We start from the raw sequence: 13,774 nt of genomic DNA on the forward strand, positions 1-13,774 counted from the left end.
GACCCACTGCACTCTGGAAGGGGGGTGGGGGAGTTGTCATCCCCAACAACGCGTTTTCTTTTTGAGGAGGGAGAAGCACGTGTCTGTGTGTATCTCCAAAACAAGACAAGCTGAGTTAGGAATGTTTTATTAAGGAAAAAGTTTGGAGGAGTGAGTGGACCAGAGTGCCTCAGGTCCCACCTCACCCTGCAGAGTTCAAGCTGAGCCCCTCTCTGTGGACCCTGACCCTTGCTGTGCCCCGAGGTTGAGGTGGGCAAGGGAAAGCTCTCCCCCAATCCAGGTCCAGTGTGTCAGGCCAGTCACTGAGGTGGGGGGTCCTCTCCACTGTCACTGCAGCCTCCTTCACTAGGCTTGGCCGTGGGGCGGTCAGAGGGCAGCTGGTGAGAGAGGTTGAGGGGGGCTGTCAGTCTCCTGTAGGCAGGACACTGGCTTTCAGCCCCCTTAGACTCAGGGCTGCTTAGCCTAGTGGAGGTCTTGCCTCTGTCCACTGGGTTTGCCTAAGCAGGAACCCCACCTTTTACAGCAGAGCCAGAGCACCTGGCTTTGAATCCTGCCTCTGTCCCACGTGACCTGGAAGAGGCACTTGGCCTCCCTGGCTCCTTTCCCCCATCTCTACAGGAGAGTGCGGGATGGCTAGGCTCACAGCATGAGTTGGTGTTTTGCTTCGTTTTGTGTTATTTGGTCACGCTATGAGGCATGCGGGATCTTAGTTCCCTGACCAGCGATTGAACCCGTGCCCCCTGCAATGGAAGCGTGGAGTCCTAGCCACTGGTCTGCCAGGGAGTTCCCAGGATGATGTTTAATTATGAAAGTGCTGAGAACAGCCTGGCACTTGCCTTTTGAACATAAGCCTCTGCCCCCAAACCAGCCCTTCCTGCCTGCTGCTGGCAAACGCATTGTCTCCAACCCTGAAGCTCTGACTTGTGGGGAGCTTGCACCCCGCTCCCCTGCCCCCTCGACCTAAAGGGCCCCTTATTCCTTTGCTGTGAGCCTGGGGGCAGTAACAGGAGTCCCCTGACATGACATGGTCTGACCTAGGTCTGACAGCTCTACTCTGATCTTAATGGCATGTCCCCTCTGGAGGCCTCAGGTTCATGTGAAGGTGTGTCTAGCCCTTTGGGTGTTCTGCAGGTTGAACATCAAATCCCAGCCACAGAGAATTCAGACGCAGGTTCCCCACCCCTGGTACTACCCTGGGGTGCATGAAGAGAAGCCACCTTTCTGGGGCTCACTGGGGATCCTTGAGCTGTGCAGCTGGGAAACTGTCTCTTGGGGCTGGGGCTGGGGCTGCACTCACCGGGGGACCGGGCTGGCCTGAGCTCAGGTGGGCATGCAGCAGGGCGGCCACCTCATCCTGCTCAGCCTCCAGGGCAATGGCCAGGGCACTGGTGCCCTCCTGAGGGATGATAGGGACAGTCAGGTCCCTGAACCAAGGTGTGACTACCCCACCAGCCCCATGGTGGCTCACGTTGTCCAGGAGGGCGGGGTCACAGCCTGGCTGGGCCAGGAGCAACCGGACAGTGTCCAGGCGCCCATACTCGCTGGCGCACATCAGCGCTGTGGCCCCATCTGCATCCTGCACGTTCACATCTGCCCCACACGCCAGCAGGGCTGCTACCGTGTCCTGGCGGCCGTGGCTGATGGCCAGCATGAGGGCTGTCTGTCCCGTCTGGGGAATGGGAAAGAAGGGGACAGGGCTGGTGTGGGCTCCGGGGGAAAGAGGGGGGGTCACAGACATTTGGCTCCAAAAGTGGAAAAGACCCCTGGACTCCGAGCCAGGGAGGAGATATCTACGCACCTGGCTGGCCTTGGCATTAACACTGCCCATGCGGAAGAGTCTCTGGACCACGGCCATGTCCTCCTCTCGCCCCACAGAGGTGAGTGCAGCCAGCATGAGGGCGGAGTAGCCAGCTCGATTCTGGTGGTCAATCTTGCAGACCCCTGGGAGAGAGAAGAGAGGTCAGTCCACCAAGAAGCTGACACCCGCTAGTCCACTCGCCTCCCTCCAAGCCTCAGGTTCATTTGTTCAGTCAGGTTGGTCACTGAGGGTCATGCGTGATTTTCCTGTTCCCTCTGCCTACAAGGCTCTCCCCACAAGATCCACATGGTTCCTCCCTTACCTTCAGGGTTCTGCTCGCATCTCATCTCAGTGAAGAGTTTCCTCACCTTCCTATTTCAAACTGTGTTGGGGGCTTCGTTCTGTCTGCTGCTGTATCCCCCAGTACCTAGAGTAATACCTGCCACCTAGTAGCTGCTCAATGAAAGATAAACGGACGTTTCTATTTTCACAGCTACTACCCACCAAGCCACCACTGTTGCTCCCCCAGAGAAATGCCAGCCGGGCCCCCCTGGTGTCCAAGTCCACTCCAGTTTCCATGCAGCAGCCAGAAAGAGATCAAAAGAAATTCGGCCCCATCACCTATTTAGAGCCCTCCTGTGTCTCCCCACTGCACCTGAAATACAGGCCGTTGTTCACCACTGCCTCCGAGGCTCTGTTATCAACTTCTGTCCCTTCCTCTGGAGTTGGCCTTTCTCCCACAAGCCTATGTTACAGATTGAATTGTGTCCCCCCCCCCCCCGCCACCATTGCCCCACCAAAAGATATGTTGAACTCCTAACACCCAGTACCTGTGAATGTGGCCTTAATTGGAAATAAGATCTTTGCAAACCATAATCAAGTTAAGATGAGGTCATTATGGTAGGCCCTAATTCCATATGACTGGTATCCTCGGAAGAAGCAAAGACAAAGAGCTATGTGATGCAGAAGGCTGAGAAGACAAGCTGCCTTAAGCCGTGGAACGCTGCGGGTTGCTGGCAGCCACCAGAAGCTTGGAGAAAGGCACAGAACAGATTCTCCCTCTGAGCCCTTAAGAAGGAAACAGCCCTGCCAACACCTTGATTTTGGACTTCTGGACTCCTGAACTGCAAGAAAATGAATTTCTCTTTTCAACCACCCACGTTGTGGTACTTTGTGGCACTTTTTTACAGCAGCCCTAGGAAACTAACAGCCTGGTTACTGCTGCCCATCCTTCCGAACTGAACACAGACATCAGCTCCATTTCCTCTGGGGTCAGTTCTGTTACCATCCTGGCCCTCTTCCTCACAGCACAGCACCTACTTCTGGACCTCATTCCCCAGAATGTTTACCGCTCGTGTACCCCACCATTCTGAAAGCTCCACAAGTCTAGGGACAGTCTGCAGAGATGAATGGGTGGGAGAGGTTTGGGGAAAGGAGTGGATCAGGGTCATGGAGAGGGTGCCCTAGTGAGAGGGGATCTGAGACAACCGGCTGGGGAGTAAAAGGGCTAAGTCAGGATTAAGGGCTGTGTGGCATACTCTCTAGGTGTCCATTCCATCCACAAGCTTCTGTGACCCTGGTGGAGGGTGTTGGGCGCAGAAGGGGGCTCAGAGAAATAACCAAAGTGGGGTCTCTTCAGTTAGCCAGGGAACCCACCTATTTTCCCTCTCCCTTTCCCTTCCCTGAGGCCTTGCTAAGCTAAAGGATCACCCTGTTTCTTGATTCCCTCCCCTGGTTTTATTTTGTCATGGCCCTTACCCCTATTGGAAATTATGTTTACTTGATAATTATCGAGTAAAATTGATAATTATCTCCGCTCCCCCCACACACACACCCAGAGCCCCTGCTCATGAAAGCTTATTCATTCATTCAACAAACACTTGAGGGTCTACTGTGTGCCCCACTGGGGTCTGCCAGGCAAGTAGGGTGAGGTGAGGGAGGGGTATGGGGATGGGTTTGAAAGGGTACCTAAAGGAGTAGTTAATGATAGGCCAGGAGGCAAGGAGACAGAACAGTGAAATGTGGTGGGAGCAATGGATAATGGTCCCATGAGGTTCAAGGACTGTGGGAGTTGGGCAACAGGAGACAGTGAGCTGAGATGTTGGACGGTGAGAGTTCAGGAGAGAATGCTAGGAAGTGAGATTATGGAGGGGGCATAGTTACTGATGACATCAAGGTGTCATGGTGACCTTACAAGTGTAAGGCTGATGTCAGGGTGAAGGGAGAGGAGTAGGTCAAGGAACTGCGAAGGGACTTCCCTGGCGGTCCAGGGGTTAAAACTCCACGCTTCCACTGCAGGGGGTGCAGGTTCGATCCCTGGTCGGGGAACTAAGATCCCACATGCCTTGTGGCATAGCCAGAAAAAAAAAAAAAAAAAAAAAGGAACTGAGAAGCCAGGAAGTGGGAGGGGTCATCCATCAGGAAACTGATATTGGTGAGGATTAGGCTGGAGAGGAGGAGAACCAGCCAGGAGCTAAGATTCAAGAAATGAAGAGTGACGAGGTGAGAGGGAGAAGTCAGAAGGGGCGGAGGGAGTAGTGGTCTGATCAATTAGAGGCTCCAAGATGGGACTAAAGGAGGAAGGGGAAACGGTCTGGAAGTGGAGATAAAGAACAAGGAGGACACAGCCATGTCCAGGCCCTTCATTCCAGGGAGATGAGAGGAAACAGCCCCTGCGTGAAGGGTGCACTGTGGGCTCTGGGTCCTGGGGGAGGGGAGGGCCAGAGGGGCTGACTCATGTGAGAACCAGAAGGCCCACGGCAAGGTCTGGAAAGTTGGAGCTGAAGGGGGGGGTTTCAAATGCAGGAAATAAGAGGATCCAAGGAGCCTCGGGCCTTGCAACCAAGATGACTGCCTTGCCACCCTCCATAACCCCAGTCCTCAGCCCCCTTTAAGACAGGAGCTGCCCAGGAAATACCTTTTTTTTTTTTTTTTTTTGGCCGCGATGCGCAGCATGTGGGATCTTAGTTCCCTGACCAGGGATCGAACCCACACCCCCTGCATTGGAAGTGTGGAGTCTTAACCACTGGACCGCCGGGGAAGTCCCAGAAAATACCTTTTGAATTCACGCATTGTCCCTTCCTCCCAAGCCCCAGCTCCTTGTCCAGCCCAGAGTAGCTGTGCCCTTCCCCCTGGTCACCAAGACCTGCAGAAATGGGATGGATCTGTGTATTTAGGGGGTGGCATGCAGGATGGGACAGCAGGACCTGCCTCAGCCTGCAGTGAGAAGGAGAGGCAGGGCAGGCCCCAGAGGATACTGGACCTGAAGGAGGACACCCAGGAGAGCTCTTGGTGGGCAATCAGTTTGTCTACTGTCCACTGTCCCCTCTGCCGTGAGTCCCATGGGGGTGGCCCACCCCCATCCTGGCACTGCACTGGTGCCTGGAAGGCTCTCAATATATGTCTGTGGACTCAGCAACACCTGGATGTGTGTCTCTCTGCTCCAGAGGGGGAAACGTTGAGACAGATGATAGAAATGTGTGTGAGATGGGGCCAACGCAGGACCTGGTGGTGGAGGACTGCAGGCCCAGTGTCCCAGCCCGGGAGGCAGTCACAGCCCTGACCAGTCAGTACCTCCCCTGGAGGCTGAAGAGGCAGTGGATGGATACTGGGGCTCAGGAACAAGGTGAACGCCAAGGCTGGAGATTCAGGGACAGAAGGCAGGGGGACCATTGACTGACCTGCGTGCCTCGTGCTGTTCTACGTGTGTGTTATCACAATTGCCCAGGGAGGGAGGCGCTGCATCCCCCGTTTCACAAAGGAGGAAGCTAAAGCTGGTGAAATGAAGTAATTTCTCTACATTTAGGTCTACCCAATCCCAAAGCCCAGAATACCCTCCTCCTGCAAAGTGAGAGGCAGGTCAGGGCAGAGCTCACAGCTCAGAGAGGTCAATCTATCCACAACGGGTCATGTAACCTCCAGAGAAGGGCCAGTGGTGCCCTCTGCCTGGCCAGCCCTTCTCTGCATCCTTCTCTGGGTCCTCCCAGCCAGGACCTGCCCAGATTCTCCCTTCCCTGGCTCCCTATTCCCTGGTGCCCTCCCCACCCCTCCTCAATGCTAACCTGTATCCAGCAGCAAGCTCGCGATGGCCAGGTTCCCATGGGACACGCTGTAGTGCAGGGCTGTGTTCCCGTTGCCATCCGTCAGGTTCACCACGTGTTCCAGCAGCTCACGTCCCAGGCGCACCACCGCGCCCAGCACCCCGGCCACGGGCTCCGCTTGAGAGCGCCGCTGGCTCGACACTCGAAACCACTCCTGGGCCACCAGGCGCGCCGCGCCCTGCCAGGACGGGGGAAAGACTTCGGCGAGGGTCCAGGAAGGGGTGGCAGGGAGGGTGTGGGGGCGGGACTGGGAACCCAGGCAGGGGAGGATGGTCACTCCTAGGGCCACACCCCTTTCGAGGAGGGAGTGCAGTTAGTGTGGGTATCTGGCTCGAGGGGGCTGGGATGCTCCCCTTCTGAGGAAGAGCCTGGGGAAGAAGCTGAAGTGGCGGAAGGCGGTGAGCGCTTGTCTTTGGGGAGTCCGGGAGTGGGGCTGGGGCTTGGGGCGGACCCCTTTTAGGAAATCAGGGAAAGATCAGCCCTGTCCTGGGGCGAAGAGCCCTTTGGAGAGCTTGGGATCCGTGCAGGGCCCTGGCGCGAGGTGACGGAACTTGGGACCCTCCTAACTCTAAAGACCCCGATGCTCTTCCCTAGGTAGGCGTCAGAGGAGGTCCCTGGCGGGCCTATGACTCCTGCGAAGGCCTCTCCCCGCACTCACACTGTCGCGGGCGACTCCGCGGGGCCGGCTCAGCTGCCGTTGCAGCGCTGCGCACGCCTCCCTCAAACGCGGGCTCAGCTCGCACCTACTGCCGAGGAGACGCAGACAGGGAGAGGCCAAGGAGGGGTTGGGATGGGGAGTGGGGAGACGGGAAAGAGAGCAGCCGTTCCTATTACGTGTCCGCGGCGCTGCTCACCTCCCCTGCGCGCCCGGCTGAGGCTCTGGCTCTGCCTCCGGCTCGGGGTCCCGGGCCTCCCCGCCGCTGGGAGGGCCATGGGTCCCGGAGTCGGATCCCCCGCCGCTGTCGTCTCCTGAGCCCGACGAACTGCTCCTCGGGAGCTCGGCAGCGCCGTCCTCGCTGTCGCTGTCGCCCTCGCTGGATGAGCTCTCGTATCTGGGGGCAGGGTGAGAGGCATCTGCTGAGCCTCCCCTGGGGGCTCATTCTGGAGTCCTGCGAGGTGGGAGTGGCTGTTCCCATCTTACAGATGAGGACACTGAGGCTTGCCAAGACCACGCCGCGAGCGAGGGGCAGAGCTGGGATTCAAACCCCATTCCAGTCCCAGAAGATGCTGCCATGGGGAGGGGGAAAGTGCTCACTCTCCGTTGAGGACCCCAACAAACTGCAGGCTCTTGGGTCCGGGGCTGGGTTGGGCGCCAGGTGTACCGTCTCTCCTCTTCATAATGGATTTGAGAGTGCCTGGCGGAGATCAGATGAAGACAGTGAGTTAGAATTCGGTGGCCAGCAAACCAGGGCTCAGCGAGGGACGGGGAGGGGACTCACCCGCGGGTGCCACTGCCCTGTCCCCATCCGTGGGTCCGGGCAGGTTCTCCTGCGTCGGGGCAGGGGCCTCCACAGCGGGCTCGGTCTGCGTGGCCCTCTCGGCACAACCCCACGGGGTCTGGGTGGCAGCCTCGCACGGCTGGGGCTGGGCCGCCACCGCTGCCTGTGCCTCCTCGGCTGCCTGTGCCTCCTCGGCTGCCTGTGCCTCCTCGGCAGCCTCGCGGGCCTCCTCCAGCTCGCACAGGCGACCCCGCAGGAGCTCGCTCACCCCGCGCTGATGCTCCAGGCTGGCGCGAAGCAGCTCCAGCTCGCGCTCGGCGGCCGCGGGCAGCCCCAGCAGAGCCTCCGTCACCCACACTTCCGCCTCCAGGGTCTCGGGAGCTGCCCCCACGCCGGCCTCCTGGGTCTCCGGCAACGCCTGGGCTCCAGCCTCTTGAGTCTCCGGCACGGTCTGGGTGCCTGTATCCCGCGTCTGGGGCGCCCCATCGAGGACCTGCAGCGCACCCTCACTGAGGCTAGAAGCCGACCCGTCGGGGCCATCAGCCCCGGGGCTGGCCCTGGCGCGAACGCCGCGCTCAGAGGTGGCCAGGCGCTCGGTGAGCCGCCGCAGCTGAGCAAGCTTGTCCGGGCGCGCCTCGGCCTCCCCGTCGGGCTCGGGCTGCCGGCGCCCGGCAAACAACCTCGCCTTCTCGGCGCGCAGCGCGCGCACCTGCTCCTGCAGCTCGGGCAGCGCGCGCGCCTGCTCCTCGAGCTCGCGCAGGCGCCTCAGCGCCGCTGCCATCTGCTCGCGCACCAGCTGCAGTTGCGCGGGGCCGGGCGAGGCCAGGGCCGGGTTGGGGGCGGGACTGCTGTGGCCGGACCCGCGCGGGCTGCGCGGGATCTTGCGGCCGGGGCTGGGCACGCACTCGTGCGCCTGCGCTAGCTCCAACCGCCGGCTGGTCTCCAGGAGCGTGTGCTCGACGCGCGGATTGCGCACGGGTGCGCGCGGCGATAGCGGCAGCAGCATGAGCCCCGACGGTGCGCCCGGGGAGAGAGCGCCCGGTGCTCCGCCATCGTCACTGGCCAGGGACTCGCAGGATGTCCAGGCGCCTGGGCTGCGCGCGCCTGCGAGGCCGGCCCGTGGCGCGCGGGTGCGGCGCGCAGGCTGCGGGCCCGGGGCGCGGCGGGCGGCGGGGCCGCGCTCCAGCTCCTCCACATACTTGAGGAAGTCCAGGTCCAGGTGGAAGCCATAGGGCGTCTCCACTGAGTAGGGCGAACTCGGGCTGCGAGCTCCCCCAGTCACGCTGGGGCACAGGCGAGGGCCGCCCAGGTCTGTGGGCATGACAGGGGCGTGGAGGGGCGTTAAGCCGGAGAGACCCGGAGAACGCGTCCCCACTGCCCCACGACACGCGTGCACGACTCCACCTGCACCAAACCCTGCACACCTGGATTGCACACCCAAGGCTTAAACGCCTCTCTGCTCCCAAAAAGTCGAGGGTTCACGCGTTAATTGAGCACCTACTATGTACCAAGCACTTTTCTAGGTGCTGCGGACATAGCAGTGAACAAGACAAGCATCCCTGCCCTCTTATAGGAGACAGATAAACACAATCGTTCCAAATGGTGCTTAGGGCAATAATAATTCCAAGATGAAATAGAGAATAACTGACAGACGTGGGCTCTGGCTGTCAGGGCAGATTTCCTGAGGAGGGGACTTACAAGCTGAGCCCTGAATGAGGGGGAGGAAGCAGCTGAGACAGGAGGTTCCTAAAAGAAAACAGCCCATGCAGAGGCCCTGGGGTGGAATGACCAGGGTGGGCCTGAGTAAGAGCCAGTGGAGGTGAGGATGTGCAGAGCAGAGTGAAGGAAGGGAGGGGGTAGAGGAGTAGAAGAGGTGGGCTCGGACCAGATTGTGGGGAACCTTCTGGGCCACCATGAGGAGATGGAGTTTTATTCCACCTGTGACAGGGCACCAGAGGCAGATTTTAAGCCATGATATTATCCACCTTTATAAAGGGCCCTCTGGCCACTCTGCAAAGGAGGGAGCTGCAGGGCTGTGTCTGCATCTGGGTGCCAAGTGTGGATCTGTACACATGCAAAGCCCATTTTGCACACTTACCAGGCAGGTTCTGATTCAGGGCAAACTTGGCCATGTTTCCTGGAGTAGCCCCCAGAGGGGGTGAGAGTGGGGCTGGGCCCTGTCCCTCTGGCTGTGCCTCTGGGGTCAGTCCGGACTCTGAGTGAGTAAATGGACCCAAGAGGTCGTCTCCACCACCACCCCAACACCCCCACACACAGGCCCTCTCCTCCCTCCTCCCTCAAGTGGCCTTGAAAGTTTGGAATGGGGACTTCCCTGGCGGCGCAGTGGTTAAGAATCCGCCTGCCAATGCAGGGGACACAGGTTCAAGCCCTGGTCCAGGAAGATCCCACATGCCGCGAAGCAATTAAGCCCGTGCACCACAGCTACTGAGCCTGTGCTCTAGACCCCATGAGCCACAACTACTGAGCCCTTGTGCCACAACTACTGAAGCCTGTGCGCCTAGAGCCCGTGCTCTGAAACAAGAGAAGCCACCGCAATGAGAAGCCCGCACACCGCAATGAAGAGTAGCCCCCGCCCACCGCAACTAAAGAAAGCTCACGTGCAGCAATGAAGACCCAACGCAGCCAAAGATAAATAAATTAAATAAATAAATTTATATATAAAAAAAGAAAGTTTGGAATGAATGACTGTGGGGACCCTCACATGCCAGGCCTCAGCCTGCTGGGCAGGAGGAGGCAGGAAGGGCATCAAAAGGAGAAGAGAGGGGAACTCCCTGGTGGTCCAGTGGTTAGGAATCCGTGCTTCCACGGCAAGGGCAAGGGTTCGATCCCTGGTTGGGGAACTAGGATCCTGCATGCCACATGGCGTGGCAAAAAAAAAAAAGAAAAAGAAAAAGAGGATGATGATCAAGAGAACGAGAGCAGCCGGGGCGGGGGCAGGGTGAGGTGCATTCCAGACCTGCTGAGTTTTCTTCGGTCCCTGGGGAAAATTAGAAATTGAGGGCTTCCCTGGTGGCGCAGTGGTTGAGAGTCCGCCTGCCGGTGCAGGGGACGCGGGTTCGTGCCCCGGTCCGGGAAGATCCCACATGCCGCAGAGCGGCTGGGCCCGTGAGCCATGGCCTCTGAGCCTGCACGTCCGGAGCCTGTGCTCCGCAGCAGGAGAGGCCACAACAGTGAGAGGCCCGCGTACCAAAAAAAAAAAGAAAGAAAGAAATTGATGCTCAAAGGGGTGGAGTGTGAACATTCAGAAGAGGAAGGCGAAGGTTGGAAGCCCTTCGAGGGCTCATGTACATCTGAATTTATACCAGGGTCACTTGTGAGATCCTTTAGGAATGATGGAGAGCTGTGGGCCAGATGCACAAAGGATGCAAATCAATGGATACCAGTCTTCCTGGGATGTCTCTACTGGAGCGCCACAGGGCTCTGCCCTTGGCTTGTAAGAGATTGTAGTGGTACCACAAGCACCCAGGTTGTCAGCGCTGTGGCTAGGGAATTCCCTGGTCGTCCAGTGGTTGGGATTCGGTGCTTTCACCGCTGAGGGCCCAGGTACAATCCCTGGTCAGGGAACTAAGATCGCACAAGCCGTGCCAGGTGTTGAGGCCAAAAACAAGAAAAACAAACAAACAAAAAACTCGGAGCTGTGGCTACGCTTAGGGCTAAAGGGATACAGACACTTCAGGTGATGTGATGGAGGCTCTAAGAAACTGGGGAGATTGGGCCACATCTAATAATGTGATATTTAACAAGGACAAATATTGAGTCCAGAAATTTGATTCAGAGAGTATAGGGCAGGAAAGATGGGGCTTTGAAGAGCTCACGTGAAAAACCCTGAGGGAAGGGAAAGCAGTTTCTATCGAGTGCCTACTCTATGCCTGGCCTGACTAAATGTAACCCCCCCCACAAGTATAATCCTGCAAGGTAGGATGTTTCCCCCTTTTCCAGATGGGGGAAATGAAGGCATAAAGCAGTTAAGTCAATTGCCTATGGGAAATGCCCTCAGGCTGGGCTTTCATCTTCTGGCGGGGACCTCTTGTCTGCCCAGCCCTCCACCAGCAGGTGCCTGCCAGACCCGATCTGTACTCTTCCTGACCTACTGCCCATCTGTGCTAACCACCTGGCAACCTTCCCAGTCACCCCTTCTGGTCTCTTGCACTCCGGATGACCACCTGCGTGCCTAATACCCACCAGCAACTGAGCACCCATTGGTCTACCGGACTCATTCTTCTCCACAGCTGGGGGAACCCTCCCACTCACCACTCTGTCCAGCCTGGGTCCCTGACACCTCCCCTAACCCACCCCAAGGAGGGAGAGTGACGGGGAACTTCCAGTCCTGAAGCAGCTGTTTCCCGTCCCCTCACACTGGCTGTAAGGGGCCGGCCAGCAGGGCAACACGGAGGACAGCCAGTGCCTCTCAGGACTTGTTTTCAGGAAACTGCCAGGGAAGAGCTGGGTCATGGAAAAAACCTGGGCTGGGGCTTAGGGGTCTGGGCTTGCCTCACACACAGCTGGCCGTGTGACTCTGTGGGGTCAGCCCCCCCCACTCCGGGGACCTGGTTACACCCAAATCTGAGACCCTGGGAATTCAAAAAAAACAGCTGTGAGTCATTCCTAAGACCCAAACCAGCTGGAGCCGCCAGACCCAGAGACTGACCTGAAAAATGGGTGGATGCCCCAAGAATGGTAAATAAAAATATGCCAATGACTTTTGCCATTTACTATGGGCTAGCCTCTATTCTAAGCAATTTATGGGTAACTTAAAAAAAAATCCTAGGTAAACCCTTTGAGGTAGGTTATTCTTTCCCCCTATTGTGCAGATGGAGAAACTGAGACACAGGGATTAAGTGACCCAGCCAAAGTCGGACACGGGCAGAAGCAGGATTTGAACCCTGCAGCTTTGCCAGTGTTTCTGCATTGACCCCTCCACTTGACGGCTTTCTATAAACAGCCCTCCTGCCTGTCCCCTGCGTGTGTCCCCGATGGGAAGAGCAGGCCCAAACCGTGGCGGCTCCAGGGGCTGCAGCCTCACCGGAGTGGAGGCGTGCAACTGCCCTCCCCTCTCCTCCGCTCCCTGCCCGAGCTGGCAAGCTTAGATCCGGATCCTCTGCCTGAGACCCCCTTATTAGGCCGTCAGAGCCGACGCCACACGCCCCCACTCCCGCCCCAGGGACTATTTTGGGACTCAGAGCTGTGCTCACAAAACCTGAGGGGTGGGATACGAGGCGGGCAGTGCAGATCCCGGTCTTGGGGAGGGGGCGTCTTCCCGGACTGAGGCTCTGGGTGGTGGCACCCCGTAACTTTGGGGCGGGACTCTCAGACCCCTGAAGTGGGAGTGGAGGCTGATGATGGGGGGAGGGGGAGGTCCTGAGGTCAGCACCCCCCACCTCCCTGTCCCCTCAGGACGGCCTCACGGAGACAGAGCAGTTTCCTACAGGAAACGCCGCCGGGCGGTTCCATCCGTTGTCCATTGTCTGCCCGCCCGGGGGCCATCCGTCCCTCCCCCCAACACCGTTTCCGAATCACCCCCCATCTCACACACACACACACACACACACTCAGGTCCAGCGCGAGGGAATGGACCCGGGTCCCCAAGCTGTCCAGGAGCGACTCTGTGAAAGCATCCCGAAGTCGGTTGTGGCGCCAGGGGGCGAACAAAGCCCCCCACTTCGCTCCTGAAGGGCGGGAAGTAGGAGACCGCAAGAATCCAGAGCCCCCCGACTCTGCTCGCCGCCCACCCGGGACTCCCAGTGTGGGAGGGATCCCAGCCAGAGGACACAGCGCCCGCCCCGTCGCAGCGCGCTGAGCCCGTAAAGGGGCTAGAAGCGCAGCGCCCCGTCCCGCTGCGTACCCTGATCCCCCCAGGACCCCATCGGTGCCCCGAAAGCTGGCGCTTTACCTGAAGCCGCAGCCGCAGCCGCGCCCGCACCCGAGCCCGCCCCCTCGAAGCTCGGGGACCGGTTATCAAGGCCTTGACCCTAACTGACGGCCACGTCAGCCAACCAGCGTTCCATGCTCTCCGAAACTGTCCAATGGTGAGGCGAGGTGGACCGCACTGTCCCGGCGCTGAGAGTGTGGGGAGTGGCTTGGGGTGGGGCCTGGAGTGACTGCCCTTGAGGGCGTTCGGGTCCGTAGTGGGGAGAGCAGAGGCCGAGTGGTGCCCAGCTCAGGGCTAAAGGGCTTCGATATGATCCACAGGGGACAGGGAGCCTCGGGAACACTCTAAGCATGACAGTTACCCGGTGGGATTTGTGTATTTGGAAGATACCTTGGGTGGAAGCTGACGCTCCTGTCCCAGTGTCTGGGTGAGGGACCTGGACCCTGGATCTTTCCCACCGCAGCGCCTTTGCGCATGCTGCTCAATCTTCCTGAACTGTTCTTCCCTGCACCTGTTCACTTGGCCACCTTCTCCTACCTTTGGGGGC

The 13,774-nt window shown here is 58.8% G+C and overlaps 1 protein-coding gene across 3 annotated transcripts; it reads right to left on the reverse strand.

Annotated features, from left to right (window-relative positions):
• Positions 1–111: 111 nt before the first annotated feature.
• Positions 112–13,275, reverse strand: KANK3 (KN motif and ankyrin repeat domains 3). 3 transcript variants are annotated; one of them, XM_060007633.1, is made up of 11 exons: positions 13,249–13,275; positions 9,436–9,552; positions 7,338–8,648; positions 7,154–7,253; positions 6,753–6,950; positions 6,557–6,641; positions 5,860–6,076; positions 1,799–1,941; positions 1,469–1,669; positions 1,298–1,396; positions 112–377 (listed from the first exon to the last, which is right to left on the reverse strand). In XM_060007633.1, the coding sequence occupies exons 2-11, from the start codon at positions 9,467–9,469 to the stop codon at positions 300–302; spliced, it is 2,466 nt and encodes an 821-aa protein (XP_059863616.1). In that variant the 5' UTR covers positions 9,470–9,552; positions 13,249–13,275; the 3' UTR covers positions 112–299. The 3 variants fall into 3 exon arrangements, with proteins under 3 accessions (XP_059863616.1, XP_059863615.1, XP_059863618.1); XM_060007632.1 differs by having other exon boundaries at positions 6,557–6,644; XM_060007635.1 differs by lacking the exon at positions 1,469–1,669 and having other exon boundaries at positions 6,557–6,644.
• Between the last annotated feature and the right edge of the window lie 499 nt (positions 13,276–13,774).

Source organism: Delphinus delphis, chromosome 3 (assembly GCF_949987515.2).
Source record: "Delphinus delphis chromosome 3, mDelDel1.2, whole genome shotgun sequence".
NCBI classification, from domain to species: Eukaryota; Metazoa; Chordata; class Mammalia; order Artiodactyla; family Delphinidae; genus Delphinus; species Delphinus delphis.

What these genes read in the sequence shown, in the direction of transcription:
- KANK3 (XM_060007632.1), bottom strand. Translation starts at nt 9,469, where the DNA reads ATGGCCAAGTTTGCCCTGAATCAGAACCTGCCTG. An exon ending in GAGCTTGCTGCTGGATACAG is followed by an intron (nt 1,942 to 5,859) that starts GTTAGCATTGAG and finishes TCTCTCTCCCAG; the next exon opens with GGGTCTGCAAGATTGACCAC. An exon ending in CAGGCCAGCCCGGTCCCCCG is followed by an intron (nt 378 to 1,297) that starts GTGAGTGCAGCC and finishes CTCTCTCACCAG; the next exon opens with CTGCCCTCTGACCGCCCCAC.